Genomic DNA, 21,483 nt, shown 5'->3' with positions numbered 1-21,483 from the left:
GAGGTACATAAAGTGGGTCAACAATATATTGTTTGGGCTGTGGCTGAGAAATGCAGCCAAGACCATTTGAAAGGGCAGATTCTGAACTTTACCCCATTGAACACCATATCCTAATTCACAGGAAATTGCATCACTGCCTGATTAGACTATGGGAATCATACTAGCCAACACTGTACTGCAGTAGTGAAAGGCAATATTGGATAGGCCAGGACCAGAAATAACACAATTTCTCATGATATGCCAAATACGGAAGTGTCACATTACTTTCCAACAACTATAATATGCTTCAAGCAAAATCTAAGGGAACAGTGGGTTAGCAAGAGATGAAGTGATTATGTGATCGTTGTAGTCAGTTATGAGGCAGTGAGAATCAAATGCTTATAATAAGTAATTCATTTCTTAAATTAGGTCTTAAATCACTCAGCTTGCCCCCTTGCGACTGAGCACCTCCCACCCTTGCTACCCAGCCCCCCCCGTTATCTTTATTGCCCTCTTAGAAATTCCCACTGACCCCAGTGGGGGGGGGGGGTGATATCAGCTGCTTTAGGAACCAATGTTCCAGAACGAGAATCTTCTTCAAAGAAACATCAGCAATGACCAATTTGGTTTCCTTTAGGTGTTCCAGTATCCTCTTACTTCAAAGACGTGCAGGTTCTTGGGTTAATTGGCCAACGCAAATTGCCCCTAGTGTGTATGTGGATCGTAGAACCTGGGAAGAGCTGATGAGAATATGGGGAGAAACAATGTAAATAAGCAGTTGATGACTCAATGGGCCGAAGGGCAGGTTTCCATGCTATTTCAGTCTTAAGATTCTAACAAGTGCTTAGGAGGTCGGGCCTGAACACAGGAAACCACACACCTTCACACAACAACAATGAAATAATATGTGTATGCATATCTCTGCTTGATTTTGATTAATAAGACAAAAATCATAAATTTCTAATTTCTCCTCTATTATGTTTGCACTCCAGTTTTTCTTTGTTATCTTATGCTTCTGCAAACTGACAGCCTATAGCAAGATAGCAAGCTCCAGCAGCTTGTCCATTTAGGTCCCTGTTACAGATTCTCCTTGGCAACCAAGAAAGTAAGTCTAAGGTGCTCCTGGCAGTGAAGAAGTTTGTTCATTGATTGCCTGAAGAAGTTACTATCATGTTCATTATTTACCTTTTCCGCTGAGGCAGTTAAAACTAAGTTGTTAGCATCAGAATCATCTGATGTCCAACTTGCTACTTTGCAAGTTGCACAAATCCCTACATGCATAGAACAGCACAGCACAGGACAGGGCCCATCAGCCCAACATGTCTGTGCTGATCACAATACCAATTTGATGTCTCCCCTATTTGTTGCCTATTCATTTGTCTATCTAAATGCCTCCTAAAAGTAGCAGTCATATTTGCTTCCACCACCTCCCGAGGCAGCACAGTTTAGGCACCTACCACTCTCCTTGTAAAAAAGACATGCTTCTCAAATTTTCTTTGAACTTTCCCCCACTCATATTAAACTTACCCACTCTCATATTTGATCATTTCCTTTATGGGAAAATGACTATTGACTACTTCTCTGTCTATGCCTCTCATAATTCTACACATTTCTGTCAGGTCAACCCTCATCTCTGACACAGCAGAGAAAACAACCCAAGTTTGTCCAGCCTCTCTTTCTGGCTAGTACTCTACAATCCTGGCAAACCTATTTTGCACCCTTTCAAAAGCCTCCACATCTTTTCTCTAATGTGGCAGCCGGAACTGCACACAATATTCCAAATGAGGTCTCACTAAAGTCTTTTTTTAAAAACAGCAGCAACCTGACCTTTTGACTTTTGTACTCAATGTCCTAATTGGTGAAAGTAGGCATGCTATACATATTCTTTTCCACCCTATCTGGTGGTGTTACCACTTCCAGGGAGCTATGGACTTGCACCACAAGATCCCTCTATAATTAATGCTGCTAGGCATCCTGCCATTTATTGTATATTTTCTCTTGCATTTGACTTCACACTTTTCTGGATTAAACTCCTTCGAAGCAAACATTTTCTGTTCAAAGCTTTGGCCTAAAAATTCTCGGGCATCTGAAAAGACCCGTTAAGCGTGGGCTAATGCATAGTCCTGTCGAGGGTATTCTTTTCCATTGTTCACAAACTGTGTGGTTTCCTTCACCACAGAAAGGGTGTTGCAGATTTATGTCTGCAAAGATCCTCCCTCCATTTGATTAGCTTTTGCAGAGCAATTTGAAGGGAAACAGCTGAATCCTGGCCCAGTTTGTGGAGGGCCCAGGGAACAGAATTACTATTGTAATGAATAGATTTGCTGGGAGCAGCTTGCGAAGAGCCACCATGCTCTGGCGCTATCAACTGAGAAGTGGAGCTTTAGGACATCAATCAAAGGGAGATCAGGACACAGAGGATCGTGCCAAAGCATTGATTGAGAGATGGGCAGTGGAAATGTGACTGGTTGCTGCAGAAAGGGAAGGGGCAAGGTGGTGATCCATTGGAGTGGGGGAGGGTGCAGGGGAGTGTCTAGAAGATGCACTCGGAACGAGTGTGGGAAATCCAAGGAGGTCTCACCATGAAATTCCAGCAATGCATTCTGTGAGCTGCAGCCCACACCATAATAGGCCTCACATTTTCTGTGAAGTCCAATTTCCCTATTTTTCCAGCAATGAAAATCATGGGAATCCAGTCATGCATTATTGCCACTGAATTCCACACCACCCATCAGGGCAACCTTTAGTACTAGAATATCAGATGCAGGGAGGAAATGGAAAGAAAATCACAAACTTTGTAGTCCATCCTTTAAGTTAGTAATCTTGCTTCGCACATGGTTTTCTGAAGAAATTCCACTTTAACAAGCACAACAATACTGTGACAAAATTCATAAGTCCTTAACCGCTAAAATATGGGTCAAAGAACAAAGTGAGTATCGAACTCCTTGTCTATCATCAGAGAATCTTTCAGCAAGCTGAAAAATGCAGCCAGGAACTAACTACTGCAACACCTATTATGAATAGTTTTTTGTTCACCTTAAACAGCTGACTTCTCATTCGAGTAAGATTCATCAGCATGACTCCTGAATTGACTCCGGCTACTCCATAATACGGATGACGTGCAAACCGACTGTACCATCCAATTTTTGGTATTTCATGCTCCAGGGCCATTGCTGCAAGTTGTGTGGAATTGAACAATCTCAGGAACTTCCAGACATCATCAACTGGTCTCAGAAAGAGAACATCAGTGTCAACATACAGCAGAGAGTCAACATCTTTCAGGATCATCTGATTAGAAAGCAGAGAAATATAAATATTATCTAAAGAAGCTTATTAAGTACAAATGGCAAGTAAAAAAAATTCACTATGTTCTAATTTTATCCATAAGGATATGATTAATCCCAAATTGCTTAAAATACCATAATTACTGCTACATCTGAATCTAAACGAATCTTTATTTCTATAAATCATCAGGACTACATAAAGGAAGTTACAAAAGTGGAGCCAACAAGTGTGCACATTATTTAATTTGACCTTAACATGCATGTTATAAAAACTACAGGGCATGTACCTGCAAGTCCTAAGTTCCATCCAGTTTTACACCATAAGGTGATCATTGTTAAAAATATCTGCTTTCTATTTATTCAAACTGCATCAACAACTCTATCACAATGTCAGATTTAACACCAATTTAAGAGTCAAATTAATATTCAGATTGCTAAAATTTAATGAAAGATCATCAAACTGGAATATTTTTCTGTTACTTTCTCTCCACAAATGCTACCTCTTCCGCTAAGCTTTTCCACCAGTTCACTGGCAATTTTCATTTTTTAAAACGATGGAGGCAAATGATAATCTGGGATACAAGTGGTGACTCAGAGGACTGGTGGTCCAGGGGATTCTTGTTGAGTGGTTGAATTTGGCTGATCGGGGCTGGGGCTGGAGGTCTGTAGACCATGTGTGATGTTTGGCAAGGGTTAGGGTCATGTGATTATGCATGGCATGGATTTGTTACCATAGACATTGCCCATCACATTGGCTCCACTTCTGGGGTGGAGCCGCAGGAGACGGAGAAAGTTCTTAACGGATATTTCTCCTCTGTTTTTGCCGCGAGTAAAGACATAAAAACTTTGTTATTAGAAGTAAATGGAGAAGTCTTGGGAATAGTCCGCATTATCGCAGAGGAGATGCTCAAGCAATTATTTCACGGTCAAAGTCATTTTGATCACATTTCTTCCCCGTTCTGATGTTGGGTCTGAAAAACAACTATAACCCTTAACCATGTCATAACCACATGTTTTTATGCACTAAGTTGCTGCCATATGACTGGCTGATTAGATACTTGCATTAACAAGAGGTGTACCTAAGAAAGTGGTCATTAATTGTAGCTGGAGTGAATGCATTCGGTCTCCTTCTCTGAATTGTGAAATCAAGAATTAGAGGGCATAGGTTTAAAAGGAGAGGGGAAAGTTTTAAGAGGAACTTGAGGGGCAACTTTTTTAAACAAAGGGTGGCAATTATGAGGTATCAGATGCCAGAGAAAGTAGTTGAGGCGGGTACAATAACAACTGTTAGAAGAGTGTTGGACAGGTATATGGATTGGAAACCTTCAGAAGATCATGGGCCAGGTGCTGGCAAATGGGACTAGTCTGGACGCAGCATCTTGATTGGCATGGATCAGTTAAAGAGATTTAAATAAACTTCTTGTCGAGTGCTTAACAGTGGTTGAAACCTGCCCAAGGAAGCCCCTTTTATCACATTACTGTGGAATGAGCAGAGCTATTGAAACCTCAGTCAATTTTGAAATGTGCTGCATTTCAAAGTGGAGAGAGTAAACAATTTCAAGTTCCTGTGTGTCAACATCTCTGAGGGCCTAATCAGGTCCCAACATTTCTATGCAGCTATAAAAGTGGCAGGAGAGTGGCTATATTTCATTAGGAGTTTGAGAAGATTTGGCATGTCACCTTTGGGATCAATAAAGCATCTATCTAAAACACTTGAAAATTTCTACAGATGTATTGTGGACAGCATTCTGACTGGCTGCATCACTGTCCGTTATGAGGGGACTGCTTCACAGGGTCAAAATAAACTGGGGAGAGTTACAAAATTTGTCAGCTTCATCATGGGCACTAGCCTCTCTAGTATCCAAGACATCTTCAAGGAGTGATGCTTCAAAAGGTGATGTCCATCATTAACAACCCCCACCATCCATGACATGCCCTCTTCCCATGGTTACCATCAAGAAGGAGGTAGAGAAGTCTGAAGGAACACACTCAGTGATTCAGAAACAGTTTCCTCCCCTCAGCCATCCAATTTCTAAATGGCCATTGAAACCATGAACACCATCTCACTACTTTGTTTTAATTTCTGTTTTTGCACTACCTATTTAATTGAACTATTTAATATACATACATACTTACTGTAATTCATAGTTTTTTCTACATTATGTATTGAAATGTACTGCTGCTACTAAGTTAAAAAATTTCACGACATATGCCAGTGATATTAAACCTGATTCTGATTTCAATATTCCTAGGTCAGTAATATTGCATAAAACAGCATGTGGAACAACAAAAAACAACGGACCACAACTTTTGCATTGGCATAGTTGAAATTACTGTTAGTTTTGTGTGTAATGACAATAAACACTGACATTGTGATTGCCATTTCTGGCAGCAAAAACCAGGATAATATTTAAATGACCTGTGATGTTCTATTGAATCAAAGAGAGAGAGAAGGCAGTGATCAATCCAGTCCAGTTGCTGAGTGTGACCAGGCAGTAGGAAGGGAAAGAAATAAAAATAAAATGTTTTGAATTTTGAAGTGGACCAGTGACCTGAAGATGAAATGCAACTATGTGGGAAAAATTGAGATGTCCTTACATTAAATTCACAAACAATGATAATGCCTGAGAAGTTAATACATGTTTGTAGAAAGTGCTATGGAAGAAAGCCTTCAGTGAAAGTGGAATAAATAAATAAAATACTGTTATAATGATACCTTTTCACAAAAATCTGAAATAACTTAACTTTCAATCTAAATTTCAGATCAAGATTACTAATTGGCAATCACTAATTGGCAATGTTTTCTTATGATCCACTAAGACAAGTAGTGATGAAAATGGTAACATACTGGAAGAAAAAGGCGCTGTGCAGCACATGGCTTAAATAATTTTTTCCATTCCTGAGGATTTCCCATTGAAAAGTTGATTGGGTAGAGGCTGTATTCAAGGCGTGATTTGTATAAATAAGGCCAGGCTTTAATCTGTTGAAATCAAAAATAACGACTTACATGCAAAATGTTGCATTTTTAACTTTTCAAAGTAGTAGCTGAATTAATGCCTGTAGATCTGAAAATCTAGAAACTCGTCAGACAAGAACAATATTTGTAGAACAATCACACGTACTCAGCTGTCAGCAATTTACAAATATGCAATGACTGAAACTGCAATAAACTCCAAATGCTCCTAATGTACCCTCCATTCTAAAGGAAAATTATTACTAAATCAGTGCAGTGAAATAAAAATAAACTGAAAAGTCAAACCTCCATGATTGATCTGTAGATTAAAGAAAGATACATACTTCATAATTTTCATTGGTTATTGTAGAACATTGAAGTAGTAGTTATTTAACTCAACCAGTGTTGTTTAATCTTTGTACTGGAAAACTAAGTGCTTAAACAGTACTTTTTAGAATTCCTAAAGCTGTACAAATTGCAAAATTTAATTAGCTGCAATTTTTGTGTGTCAGGGGTTCAAAGTATTTTGCAGGGAAAATGCAGACATGTCAGCAGACCTATCATGGTCACAGCATATTAATACAATCATTAAAAAGGCACTCTGGCAACTTTGTTAGGAGTTTGTGGGGATTTGCTTTGTCACCAAAGGTTCTTGTAAAGGACTTCACAATAGTGTAACAGTAGCATGACGTTGTTACAGCTCGGGGCATCAAAGTTCAGAGTTCAATTCTAGCACCATCTGTAAGGAGTCACAATACATCCTCCCCATGGAATGCGAGTGTTTTCCTGAGTGCACAGTCCAAAGACATACAGGCCAGGTCAATTGGTCATTGGAAATGGTCCGAATTTTAGGTTAGGAAATGAGGGTTGTCAGGGGTTGCTGAGGTAGCGTAGCTCAAATGGCTGGAAGAGCCTTCCCCGCACTCTATCACTGAATAAATAAATAAGCGTCTATAGATGTAGACTGGTTGCATCACAGCCTGGTAACGAGCTTCCATGGCTCAGGATCACAAAAGGCTGCTGAGGGTGTAGACTCAGCTGGTTACATCACGGGCACAACTCTCCCTTCAATCAAGGTCATGTTCAAGAGGCGGTGCCTCGGGAACGCAGCATCCATCAACAAAGACCATCCCCATCCAGGAAATGCCCTCTTTATATTGCCACCATCAGGGAAGAGATACAGGAGCCCGAAGACCCATACTCAACATTTTAATAGCAGCTTCTTCATCTCCGCTATCAAATTTCTGAACAGCCCATGAGCACTGCCTCAATATTTGCGTTTTTCATTATTTATTTATTTTAGTGACTTATAGTAATTTTGTGTCTTGCACTGCTCCTGCAAAACAACAAATTTCACAATGTATGGCAGTTGATAATAAACTGATTCTGACTGATATTTCCAAACCCCGACTGTTACAGTAAACAGCACTGATCTACATTACACGCTGAAGTGTCTATTGCTGAACTCTACAAAACAGTGCAGAAAAGGGAACAGAAGCTAGGCGATGAAAATCGACTATTGACAAAATAGTAACAATCATACCTTGAAGTGGGGCACAGAAAATCCCTGTTATTTTGCAGAGGAAATAACTAGTTTAGTACAACAGCATACTGTTGTCAGATCTTTTATATAAATTAATGTTTATTTCCAAAAGGCCATAAATTTCCTGGGAAGCGTTGATACCAGTTGCTAAGTTTAAACCATGATGTTTACATAAGAAGAGACAGAAGATTATTTTAGTCTGGAGTAAAGGAAATAATTGATACTATGCTCCACAGGAAATACCTTAAAATCTTGCTGCGAGATTTCACCCTGCTTAATGGTTAACCATATATATTCTGTTTATTACAGGATTTGCTTGATTTTATTACCTTGTATCGGCATTTTACTGCCAATATCTTTCATTTAGTTAGAAGTACCACAATGATCCAGCCTCGGTAGAACAGCCGTAACTGTAGCATTATTTCTATCTCTGTAACAGTGACTTCCGAGATTAGGTTAAGAATGGAATGCAGACAGCCTTTTCACAGCCATCTTGGGCCGCAAATAGTATTAAGTTTGTTGAAACTAATTATTTTACAAGAAGATGATAGGATGCAGGTTGTTTGCTGCTAGATTGAGAAAATTGCTCCTGCAATGCAGATTCCTGGAAAATTATTTCGACCTAGCATCAAACAATTCTCATTCTTTTTTCAAATACTTAATACATGCTAAAAGTCATCAACATTTTGAACATGGCTGACAATTCATTTTTCCCTGTACGATACTGAATCAGAAAATACTAGGTGTTAAATGTAATTCAGTTTTAATTTAATAATTTATATTCCAGGCACTGTAAACCTTTTAATAATAAATATTTAGATTTTTTAAACAGGTTATAGACTGTACAAACTGGATGTTGAGATCTAATTGTTGGTTAAATTATCCTTGTACTACACAAATGTTTATTCAGGAAGCATATTTAATCTAATCTGTACTCAGTTATTTAATGGGTCAACATATTAAATAGCATCTATAAACTGTATTGTCAATTAATGGATGAGTTGGAGATGCATTAAAGCACAATCTTTTCACATTTATGTGTGAAGGCATATTCTATAATCACTAGCTCTCTCTCTCTCACATGATTGGTAAGCAACTCCATGCTATTGAAACTCATTTAAGGATTTCTAAGTACACTACACAATGATGCCATTGTTGTATAAAACAGCAACATTACTCAAGAGAATACTGAAATAACTAGTATGAAAGTCAGTGAGAAGTGCAACTGTCCACAGGCAAACACAATTTGAGGTTCAATGTGGTCTTGTGTGGGTGAGAGTACAATTGATAATTGTTACTGAAATAGCTGCAGTTAAAGTTTTAAGCTTGGAGCCTGGTCCTTTTTCCCTTATCAACATAACAAAGGAATTTACCAAGACGATAAGAGTAGGAATGATGCTCATAATTATTTATGAATAAAACAGACAAGTTCAGGCCACCACTGATGTGTAATTACATTCAAATATCTCATTTTCTATTTGGTCAATGCAGAAAGTTGATACTTCAGGTTCCAATCCAGAAACTTCAGTGCAAAATCTCAGTTCGTACCCATGTACCAACACTGTGCTGGAAAGTCTCATTTGCTATCTCTCAGATGACACATTAAATCATGAACCTGTCTGGCCTAAACCTTCTCCAAAATTTTAGGAAGCATAATTTAGAGCTGCACACGGCACACTGTGTGAGACATGGCATCAAATCAGTGATTAGCCTATTGAAAGACAAATTTTAAAAAAGAGACACAACACTATCAGTGGAGGCTGTACATGAAAGGTGAAATGGCAGCCTGTTTGAAGGCCGCATGTGGGAGGGTGCAAAGCAACTTGACTAAGTAAGCCACATTAGCACTGATAACATGCTTAACCAAAACTAATGTCTGCACCATTGAAAAGACAGTGTCCTTTCAAATCTGTGCGCTAAACATATTTAAAAGGTACATGCTTTCTGATGCAGATACTTACACTGCTTTCAAACTGTGGGTGGAGCACATCTTCAGCAAAGATGTGGAATTTTATCTTGTAGATATTGAATAGTATAGCCGACTTCAGCATTGTCATTGTCTCTTCAAGCCGATCCCCACAGGCCACCACTGCTAAGTGCACCCATTCTTCTCCTTTCCACCTGTGAAGGCGAAATATTGGCTCCTGAAGATCCCTAAATGAAAACAAAATGTGCAACAATTAGAATCTGTTGTTTTAAAAAGAATATTGCTGTATACTTCTCACTGCCTTGGTAAAGCAGATGCCATAAATCGATCACCACTCCCACCCTTATATTCTCTCTCCTTCACCTCCTACCAGGCAGATAAAAGTTTGAAAGCAAATACCATCAGGCACAAGGATAGCTTCTATGCCACAATTTTAATATTATTTAATGGACCTCGTATGAAAATACAGGTTCTTATCCTTACAATTTCAACATACTCTTACACATTATTGTCTCCTCATATGGCACTTTCCCTGTAACACTTAATGAGAGTCAAGAAAAGTACAGCACAGAAACAGGCCATTTGGTAATCCAGTCTGTGCCAAACCATTTAAATGGCCCGGTCCTCTCATCTGGCATCCAGACCCTAGCCGTCTATACCCCTGCCATCAATGTACATATCCAAACTTCTCTCAAATTGTGAAATCAGGCTTCCACGCACCAATTGCACTGGCAGCTCATTCCACGCTCACACGACCCTCTGAGTGAAGAAGTTTCCTCTCATGTTCCCCTTAAACTTCTCACCTTTTACCCTTAACCATTTATTCATTTCCACGGATGCTGCCTGACCTGCTAAGCTCCTCCAGCACTGTGTATGTGTTGCAATGTGCCAAAAGTTTTCTTTATAACCCTATCTAGCCAAGTCACCACTTTCAATGAATTCTGGATCTGTATCCCCAGATCCCTTTGTTCTACTGCACTCCTTGGTGACTTACTGTTCACAGAGTTAAGACCTGCTCTGGTTGGTCCTATCGAAGTACGACACCTTGCATTTGTCTGCATTAAATTCCATCTGCCATTTTTCAGCCCATTTTTCCAGCTGGGCCAGATCCCACTGCAAGCTCTGATGGTCTTCCTCACTGTCCACTCCACTCCTGATCTTGGTGTCATCTGCAAATTTGCTCACCGGTTAACCACACCATCATCCAGATCATTGATACAGATGATAAACAACAGATCCAGCACCAATCCCTGCAGCACTCCTCCAGTCACAGGACTCCAGTCAGAGAGGCAATCATCTACACCCACTCTCTGGCTTCTCCCACAAACCCAATGTCTAATCCAAGTTACTACCTCATCTTGAATGCTAAGCAACTGAACCTTCTTTACTAATCCCCCATGCAGGATCTTGTCAAATGCCTTGCTAAAGTCCATGTAAACAACATCCACTGTCTTGCCTTCATCCACTTTCCTGGTAACTTCTTCAAAAAACTTTACTAAGTTGGTTAGGCACAACCTGCCATGCACAAAGTCATGCTGACTATCCCTAATCACTCCATGGCAGGGAAGAGAAGTGTGCGCAGTCACAATTACGACAGAGGAAGTACTCAGGAAGCTGAATAGGCTAAAGGTCGATAAATCTCCTGGACCAGGTGGAATGCACCCTCGTGTTCTGAAGGAAGTAGCTGTGGAGATTGCGGAGGCATTAGCAATAATCTTTCAAAAGTCGATAGATTCTGGCATGGTTGCAAATGTCACTGGAAGTCGATAGATTCTGGAAGATTGCAAATGTCACTCCGCTATTTAAGAAGGGGGCAAGGAAGCAAAAAGGAAATTATAGACCTGTTAGCTTGTCGTCGGTGGTTGGGAAGTTGTTGGAGTCGATTGTCAAGGATGAGGTTACAGAGTACCTGGAGGCATATGACAAGCTAGGCAGAACTCAGCATGGATTCCTTAAAGGAAAATCCTGCCTGACAAACCTATTACAATTTTTTGAGGAAATTACCAGTAGGCTAGACAAGGGAGATGCAGTGGATGTTGTATACTTGGATTTTCAGAAGGCCTTTGACAAGGTGCTACACATGAGGCTGCTTAACAAGATAAGAGCCCATGGAATTACAGGAAAGTTACATACGTGGATAGAGCATTGGCTGATTGGCAGGAAACAGAGAGTGGGAATAAAGGGATCCTATTCTGGTTGGCTGCCGGTTACCAGTGGTGTTCCACAGGGATCAGTGTTGGGGCCGCTTCTTTTTACATTGTATATCAACGATTTGGATTATGGAATAGATGGCTTTGTGGCTAAGTTTGCTGACGATACAAAGATAGGTGGAGGGGCCGGTAGTGCTGAGGAAATGGACAGTCTGCAGAGAGACTTGGATAGATTGGAAGAATGGGCAAAGAAGTGGCAAATGAAGTACAATGTTGGAAAGTGTATGATTATGCACTTTGGCAGAAAAAATAAACCGGCAGACTATTATTTAAATGGGGAAAGAATTCAAAGTTCTGAGATGCAATGGGACTTGGGAGTCCTCGTACAGGATTCCCTTAAAGTTAACCTCCAGGTTGAGTCAGTAGTGAAGAAGGCGAATGCAATGTTGGCATTCATTTCTAGAGGAATAGAGTATAGGAGCAGGGATGTGATGTTGAGGCTCTATAAGGCGCTGGTGAGACCTTACTTGGAGTACTGTGGGCAGTTTTGGTCTCCTTATTTAAGAAAGGATGTGCTGACGTTGGAGAGGGTACAGAGAAGATTCACTAGAATAATTCTGGGAATGAGAGGGTTAACATATGAGGAACGTTTGTCTGCTCTTGGACTGTATTCCTTGGAGTTTAGAAGAATGAGGGGAGACCTCACAGAAACATTTCGAATGTTGAAAGGCATGGACAGAGTGGATGTGGCAAAGTTGTTTCCCATGATGGGGGAGTCTAGTACGAGAGGGCATGACTTCAGGATTGAAGGGCGCCCTTTCAGAACAGAAATGCGAAGAAATTTTTTTAGTCAGAGGGTGGTGAATCTATGGAATTTGTTGCCACGGGCAGCAGTGGAGGCCAAGTCATTGGATGTATTTAAGGCAGAGATTGATAGGTATCTGAGTAGCCAGGGCATCAAAGGTTATGGTGAGAAGGCGGGGCAGTGGGACTAATAGGATAAAATGGATCAGCTCATGATAAAATGGCGGAGCAGACTCGATGGGCTGAATGGCCTACTTCTGCTCCTTTGTCTTATGGTCTTATGTCTAACGTGCATAAATTTATTGTTTTTCTCTTGTACTACCTTAATGTACTGAGGTGATGAAATGATCTGCATGGGTGGCCTTTAAACCAAAGTTTTTCACTACTCTTTGGTACATGTGACAATAATAAACCAATTTACTAGTTTGGTCTTTTTTTTTTGACATCTCACTCTAACTTAAGTCATCATTTAATGCCAAGTTCAAACATCCTCCAGCATCTCTGAACAGTAGACACAGAGCCCCAACCACATCAAAAACATGTTATTTATGCACCCTAGCTAATATTAGATATTTGACACCTTGTTTCTAAATTTAATCTTACATGCAACAATGCTATCTGAAGGATAATATACAAAATATTCTGTTGCTGTGCTTACCCGTGTGCAAGTTGGTTGCTGTAAAATGACTTAATAATTTTAAAATCAGTAAATGAAATGATGCTGTTCAAGCTATAGTGTCTATGTCAGCTGTTTGTTATCTGTTAATCTGTCCTTTTAATCTAGGTCTGCATTATTCCACACTATACTTACCTAATTCTGTTTTGAAAATTAATAATGAATGTTTCAACCATTTAGTGCATTCTGTATCATATCAACTTACATTACAATTATTTTATCTCCACATGCTGCCTCTGGTTCTTTTGCCAAGTACCTTAACTGCTGCGTCCTCCAATTCCTATCATTTCCGCCAATAGAAATAGTTCCTCTTATTTACTCAGTCTAAATACTGTCATGATTTTGAGCACATCTATTTAATCTCCACTTAATCACTATACAAACTTGATCAATCTCAGTTTTACTAGGCTGAACAGAAGAATGAAGCATTGTATCCCTGATACCTTTTTGAGTAATTGGCTTGATATATTCTTGAAGATATCTTTCCTACATCCTAAATTTGATACCATTTCGCTAATAATTGTGTAATCTGTTTTTTTTTCCTGTCGGTTTCAGTCAGCAGCATCAAACATGGAATCCAGATCTGTGTGCTGCATAAAGCATACATTTCAGGACTTTATCTTAGAATAATATAAAAACGAATGTAAATAATATAAATTGCTTCCTGCTTCTAATTGAGTTCAGGATTATAAATATTTCCAAAGATGAGAGAAGCATTTGAACAGCGTTACACACTCAGGTCATTTGCCAAGAAAGCTAAAAAATGACTTGATGGTGATCTCATTGCTTCTTATAACTTTCTAAAATTATAGCAAAGTCTGGAAATTCTCATACAATTGGTGAAAGATTAATAATGCCTGCTGTACCAGACGTACTCGTCACTGTTCTCAAAATAGTTACCAGTATTTTAAAATCAATTCAACTGAGTAATAGCTCTGTAGCTTGTTGAATTGATGAAATGAGTGAAGACGTTGAGTAACAACTATGCACAGAGCTACAAAAAACAGAGTTTGGGATACAACCGGATGAGTCAATGGTGCGAGACCACAAGGCATTGCTAATGGCATATGCACAGTTTATCAAAAATGGATAAGTTTATGAAGAGATTCTCTTTTGTAAAAAGTTAAAAACAAATATCAATGGATGATCAATCTACGACGAGCTCAAAATGTATATTGAGGATAAAAATATTCTGATTAGGAACATGATTTCTTATGCAACAGATGGAGCACCATGTATGACAGGTTGCCATGCTGGTTTAGTGGCATTCATGAAAAAATAAATTCCAGGTCCACTCATAATCCATCGTCAACATCTTTCAACCAAAAATATCGGCCAGTGACTTTTTCAAGCATGACTCTTGTAATACCGGCTATCAACAAAATTTACGCTCATCCATTCAATAGCAGAATATTTCATCAGTTATGCCAAGATAATGGTGAAGAGTTTGAATGCTTTCTCCTCCACAGTGAAGTGCAACGGTGGTTAAAAGGCTGCTGCTTAAAATGTTTTCGATCTTTTTGACACTGTAGTTGAATTTTTGCTCAAAGTCAACAAGAGCTTGCCCAAAGTCTACGTGGAGATATGACATACCTAGCCGATCTGTATGACAAAATGAACATTCTAAATATGAAACTGCAGGGTGAGAATTTCAATTTAATCCAGGCAAAATTGCAGTGTCCACTTTTATCAGAATATTGGAAATATGTAAAGAAAACATTGGGAGAAGAATGTTCTCATAGTTTCTCTGCATTGAAAGTATGGCACATTCTTCATAGACAGTGATTTGTAAGAGTACTGCTCATACCTGTAGTCACTGAAGGAAGATTTTCAGAATTGAATCAAGGATATGAACGACTTGGAAATTATGGACTGGGTAATTAACCCATTTCTATGCAAGGTGGAAGAACAGGAAGAGAGCTTGCAAGAAGAAATTATTGAAATTCAGAATGAAGAAGCAGCAAAAATACTTTTCAAAGATGTCGGCTTTTTTGGTATGTGGTTACATTGTCATATGAAGTTTCCTGGTCTCTGAAGAGCCAAAATGCTCTTCATTGCATTTCCATCCTCCTAACTTGTTGAAAGAGTCTTCAGTGCAGTGAACCACATATTGTACTCACAAAAACCAGAAACTACTTGTCCATTGTTACACGTGGAGACTTAGGGCTTTTGCTGTCACAACTTGAACCAGATATTTTAACTCTTGCTAAAAAACCATCAAGCTCAAGGATCACATTGACATCGAAGCTGCTGTACACCACACAGGTACTGTGTAAGCTAGTTTTAAAGAAAAATAAAAATTTAAAGCAGAATCATTTTTCTCATGTTAGCATATGGTAGACACATTTTTATACTATAAGGGCACCAGAAAATATATTGTGCCTAGGAGGGGTATTGGCAAGTATGAAGGTGCGTTGGGGGGTGTGGGGTGTTGGGCTAAGAAAAAGGTTGGGAAACACTGGTGTAGACTATTTTCTACACAGAGAGAAAATCAAAAATATCAGAGACGAAAATGAACTTGGGAGTCCTTGCACAGGATTTCATAAAGGTTAACTTATAGATTGGTTCAGTAGTAAAAAAGGCAAATGCAACCTTAGCAATCATTTTGAAAGGACAATAATATAAAAGCTAGGATGTAATGCTGAAGCTTTATAAGGCATTGGTCAGACTGCACTTGGAATATGGTGAGCAGTTCTGGGCCCCTTATCTAATAAAGAATGTGGGGGGGGGGGGAGGGTGGTCCAGAGAAGGTTCATGAGAATGATCCCAGGTATGAAAGGGTTAACCTATTAGGAGCATTTGATGGTTTAGGCCTATACTCGCTGGAGTTTAAAAGAATGGTGGGGTGATCTCATTGAAACCGATCAAATATTGAAAGGCCTAGATAGAATCGATGTGGAGAGGATATTTCCTACAGTGGGGGAGGGCACAGCGTCAGAATACAAGGGTGCCCCTTCTGAACAGAGATGAGAATGAATTTCTTCAGCCAGAGCCTGGCGAATCTGTAAATCTGTATAATTCATTGCTACGGATTCAAGGCCAAGTCATTACGTATATTTAAAGCAGAGCTTCTAGCTCAGTAAGGGTGTCAAAGGTTTAGGGGGATAATGTAACAAGCATGATAGAATGGAAGATCTGACTTGATGAGCTGAATGGCCTAATTCTGCTCCTATGTCATACTCCAATACCAGTGACAACATACCACCATAATAGCTGTGACCCACTCTTGACTCTCCAGTATAGGGGGTTCTACCATCAAGGGGCACAAGTCAGTCAAGAGGGTGATAGAGGAACGTCCACGCACCTGGATGAATATAGAATTGTTAACAATTAAAAATCTGCACATTACCCAAGACAGAGTTTTGTCGACCAGGAACGTTCACTGTTATGTCTGATTTGGCAACTCTCAGCCCAAAATGTCAACTTTTTATTGCCCTCCATAGACACTGCCTGACCTACTGAGTTCCTCCAGCATTTTGGAAGAAGCACTTAACATTTCCAGTATCTGTACAATCTCGTGTCTATTTCTTTGCAGCTTTTTCTGTTTTCGTTTCAGATTTCCAGCATGTGCAAGTTTTGTTGTGATTCCCATCCAGGAGAAAGTATTTGGCTTGACTGGCATCCTATGCACCACCCTGAAAGTTCCTTCCCACCCCCATGGCTGCAAAATGCATAGCTGAAACTGGCCAAAGCTAAACCAGCTACTACCGTTATCCTGAGCAACAATCACACAGGAATATCACCACCTCTGAGATAGCACCAAGACATACCTCATTCTGAGTGGGAAATATATCTAAACTTACGTAATGTCATTGGATCAAAGTCCTAGAACTCCCAACCCAGCAGTCCTGTGGAAGTACCTTCAATACAACCACTACAGCAGTTAAGTAAACTGACTTCCCACCATTACAAAGGCAATACTGATGGAAATCCTGGCCTGACAGCAACACCCACTATGCTCTGTAACTGAGAATAGCAAATATCCCCCATTTCTCTACAGTTTTCATCTTACCTTCCTTCAGTTGCTGAACCAGTATTGTATCCAATTGATCATAATTAAAATAAAACCCAGAATTATCATTCCAAACCATAATCACACACAAAATCAAGTCGAAATCATGTAATTATCAACTGATTATGCTCGCACACATATTCTGAACTCATCCTTATTCTGTCCTGCTGCTAAGTCAGTGCTTCTCCCAATGGCTGAAGCAAAGCTGCTCTAGGCAGAGGTTTGAATTGCGCTAGTTCACTACTCAGTCTCATTGTAAGCTGGTTAACTGATAGGTAACCGAGCTAAGGTGCAAGTCAAGTGGCATTGGTGCAAACCCGCAGATGTTCTCTCTATTCAGACGGATGGAGTCACTGTTCCTGCATGCAATCTAACTTCCCACTTTGTATTGACAGATCCCCCAATGCTGCAACTGACAATAATGCAACTTCAATTCCTACTGGCCAAAAATAGACAGACAGCAAGTTATGCACTTCCACGCATGGGAAACCCCACACTTTGTGGCAAAAACACAAGGAAAGATTTACATTTCCTGCAAAACCAGATCCCTTATTATTTTACACATTTTAAAAAAATGCATATGCTACTATGGTTTGATTGTTTTTGGTAGGCCATTCCCTTGTGATCTACACTTTCACAGATTTCCAGAGAAAAGTGCAATACATTTAGATTATTTGCAGTAAAAATCCACGTCTCAAATTCATGTAAATCCTGCAGATATATTTGTTGTTCACAAAGTCAAGCTACAAGTTCTGAAGAAAACAAGACCTACTGTCTATGATGCTAATGTCGCAGCATCTGCAATCTCAGGGCATTCCATAATGCTTTACAGTTAGTTACTGTTGGATCTGGGAAACCAGTTAAGTTAGCTATTGTTACTGTTGGATCTGAGAATCAGAAGCCAAACTAGCCAAAGCACATCCCAGCAATGCAAAAAGAGAGAAATAACCATTGTATTCTGTTTTTAGCTTTGGTTGAAAATGAATGTTGGGTTGAACTGAGACTACTCAGAGTCATCCTAGCTTCTTTTTCAAATGTCATTGAGACTGTTTGCACATATGTAATCGGCTGAAAGAGTCTGGGACCAATGCATCATTCAAAAGACAAAACCTGTGAAAGCGCAGTACTCCTCAATTCTGCATTGAAGGGCTACCCTTGTCTTTGTCCTCTGTACTTGATCCCAAGACCTCCTCTCTCAAAAGCAAATGTGTCACCTCTGAATGAATGAAAACCAAGTGTTAAAAGAAAAACATATTGCAAGAACTGGAAGTGTTCTACTCTATTGCTTGTTTACAGAAGTTTATATAATTGTTTTTCATAGAAGTTGGCTTTAACTTTAAAGCACCACTGGGCAGCAGTCCCAAGTATCCTCTCTGGCAGAACGTTTCCATGCCGTATAAGTGGTGAAGCATCCATAAAATGTTCAGCACTGTGAAAAGAATACAAATATTTTGTACACTACTGAAAATGCTTAAGTCAAGTGCAGTACTGCTCAAAATTGCTTTGATGCCATTATATGTGACAGAATAAGGACAAGGCCAAATCATGAAAGGTCCCTTAGCTTGGCAAATAGAGAAGAGAAACCTTTAACTAAAGCACTGTGCAAAAATTTAAGCACGCCATGTTTTGACATTTTGCTATTTCACAGGTTCATTAAATCTTGATATAAAAAAAGTAAATTGAACTAGAATGGAAAGTACAGCAAAGCACTGTAATATTTAATATTCTTACATCAACATTTCCAGCATTGAGGCCCCAGTTATAGTTAGTCGAATATTTTGGGCAGGCTTGGCACTTGACTTGAGAAACAGACTTTCTATTATTGTGGTCTGACATAATGTGAGGAAAAGATTCTAAGATGCACTCAAAGCTTCCTTGAAGAAATCCCCACTGATTCTGGGACTCTCTGGTCTATGAATACTTGAAATAGTATTGAGAATCTTGAGGCCATGTATTGCATGCATACAGAAACCAGACAAAAGTTGCCACCATTTCACAAACTACTCACCTGCCTACCCCATCAGTCTATTCCTACCCCATACATGAGAGAGTCTGGAGTTCCTATTCTATTCTTATTTTTCCATCTCAGAATACAAAAAAAGACAGCAAGTCATCTTCAATATTGAAGAAATGCCTATGAAGAGATTACTATGTAAGAAAATACCTGTAAGAAACATTGTGATGGATCAAATGAACTGTCTGTTCCCATTGCAATATGTAAGCCTGTGATATTTGCTGTAGTAAAATATTTGCAAGATTCATCTATTTTTTCTGACATGTCTCTCAAAATTCAAGGTGTGTTTGTGACTAGTAATTTCAATAACTAGTGCCTTCGTGGGGTTCACTTTGGTAGATTATTTTGTTGAGTGTTTTGCATCTGAATGGGACAGAAAAACAGGAAGACAATACTGTCAAGATGGTGATCTGTGGACAAGATGCACAAGGAATTCGACATATTCTGAGCACAAGCATTAACCTGTGAGGATGGCAAGAATCACTCAGAAGAATTGTGAATGCATCAGCTTTGATCCCAATCTGCAGAGAAGTGGCATAACTGACGCAGAAAAATTGGGTCTAATTGTCTTGGCTCATGTTTAAAAGATGGAAAAGAATCTATAATCAACAGAATCAGTACCTTATCATCAAGACACTGAAAATAAAAGACAAACAGAAAATGCTGTGTACATTAATTGAGTCTGAAAAGCTGACATGTCAGTTACACACCACCAATCAGAATTTGAGAATAATACCTGCTTTCTGTCACAATTTAGATTGGCAGTCTAAAGTACAAACAGTTCAGGGCAGAGTATTATATAAGCTTAATTTTAAATTCTTGATCAAATGGATGTATCACCTATTAATTTAATTCTACTATTGGTGATGCATCGACTTTGTATTCAACCCTCATTTTTGAGATATAGACATTGGATGATATTCAGGATCATAGGATATAATGTGTTATACAGACTACATTTCAAAAAATTGCCATGAGAAAATACATTAATTGTGCACTGAAGATTTTGCTATATTTTTACCTTTGTATGGAGAAGAATGAATGACTAACGTAAAGAAACTGTAATAAAACCTTACCTTCACAGAACACCTCAATATCTCACAACAACCCAAAAGGTTTTACGGAGAAATCCATTTTAAGCACCAATAGCAGTGACTAAAGATATGATCAAATAATATATATATATAGACAAAAGAGAGAAATAGCATGCCAGATATTATAGAAACACTTGAAAGATTGCAGATGCTGGACTCAAGAAGTTGCACTCATCAGGTGAAGGACCTTTGGACCAAACTATACCCAAAAGTTACAGTTTGTGACTTTAATGAATAAATAAATATGAAATCTTAGTACTGTCAGCAGGACAAACAGGCAAACACACAGTTTACATTTGTGAAAAGTGAGTAATCATAATTATTAATTTTTCAGTGGGTTGCAATCAGCGCAGGGCAAATTTTTAAAACTGGAGGTATAAGTAGAGTGGCCATTGTGTGAGTGGGCCAGTGTTAGAGTGGTCTAGGCTTTGGCTCAGCAGGCTTAGGCGAGAATAGTTTTGGACAAGAACAGGCAGAGGTTCTAGTAAGTTTCTTGTACATTTTATTTCTGTTAGTAAATAGCTAGTGCACTGAGAATGGGTCTGGGGTAGAGGTGTGTTCTTTGTGTGAGATGTGAGATGTGAGAACTCTGGGAGACCTCCAATCTCCCAAATAGCTACATCTGCATAAAGTGCATTGAGCTGCAGCTTTGTAGAGACCGTGTTAATGAACTGGAGCTGCATCTCAATGACCTATGGCTCATATAGGAAAATGAGGAGGTGATAATAGGAGCTAGTGGGAGGTAGTCACCCCTAAATTGCAGGAAACAGGTACATGGCTGACTGTGGACATGTAAGAGTCACCCAGATGGTATGGTACCTCCCAGATGCCAGGGTCAGGGATGTCTCAGATTGGGTCCATGACATTCTGAAGGGGAAGGGTAAATAACCAGAAGTTACAGTAAAGTACATACAGCTACTAACAGGAAATGAGATGAGATCCTGAAGAGAGAATATAGGGAGTTCAGCAGAAAGCTGAAAAGCAGGACCTCCAGGGCAGTAATCTCTGTTTGCCGCCTGTGCAATGTGCCAGTGAGGCTAAGAATAG

General features: G+C 39.4%; 1 protein-coding gene across 1 annotated transcript in view; it reads right to left on the bottom strand.

The window, feature by feature from the left end:
• The window catches only part of gxylt2 (glucoside xylosyltransferase 2), a 47,691-nt gene that overhangs the window by 22,391 nt on the left and 3,817 nt on the right, over window positions 1–21,483 (bottom strand). The window contains exons 2-4 of the mRNA XM_072280588.1: window positions 9,721–9,913; window positions 6,112–6,243; window positions 3,016–3,267 (exon numbers count right to left, since the gene is read on the bottom strand). Of these exons, the coding sequence (XP_072136689.1) occupies window positions 3,016–3,267; window positions 6,112–6,243; window positions 9,721–9,913 (577 nt within the window). The remainder of the gene's footprint in view (window positions 1–3,015; window positions 3,268–6,111; window positions 6,244–9,720; window positions 9,914–21,483) is intronic.

Source organism: Mobula birostris, chromosome 16 (assembly GCF_030028105.1).
Source record: "Mobula birostris isolate sMobBir1 chromosome 16, sMobBir1.hap1, whole genome shotgun sequence".
Lineage (NCBI taxonomy): Eukaryota > Metazoa > Chordata > Chondrichthyes > Myliobatiformes > Myliobatidae > Mobula > Mobula birostris.
The sequence above is the reverse complement of the archived record's forward strand: the minus strand, read 5'-3'. Positions and strand labels throughout refer to the sequence as shown.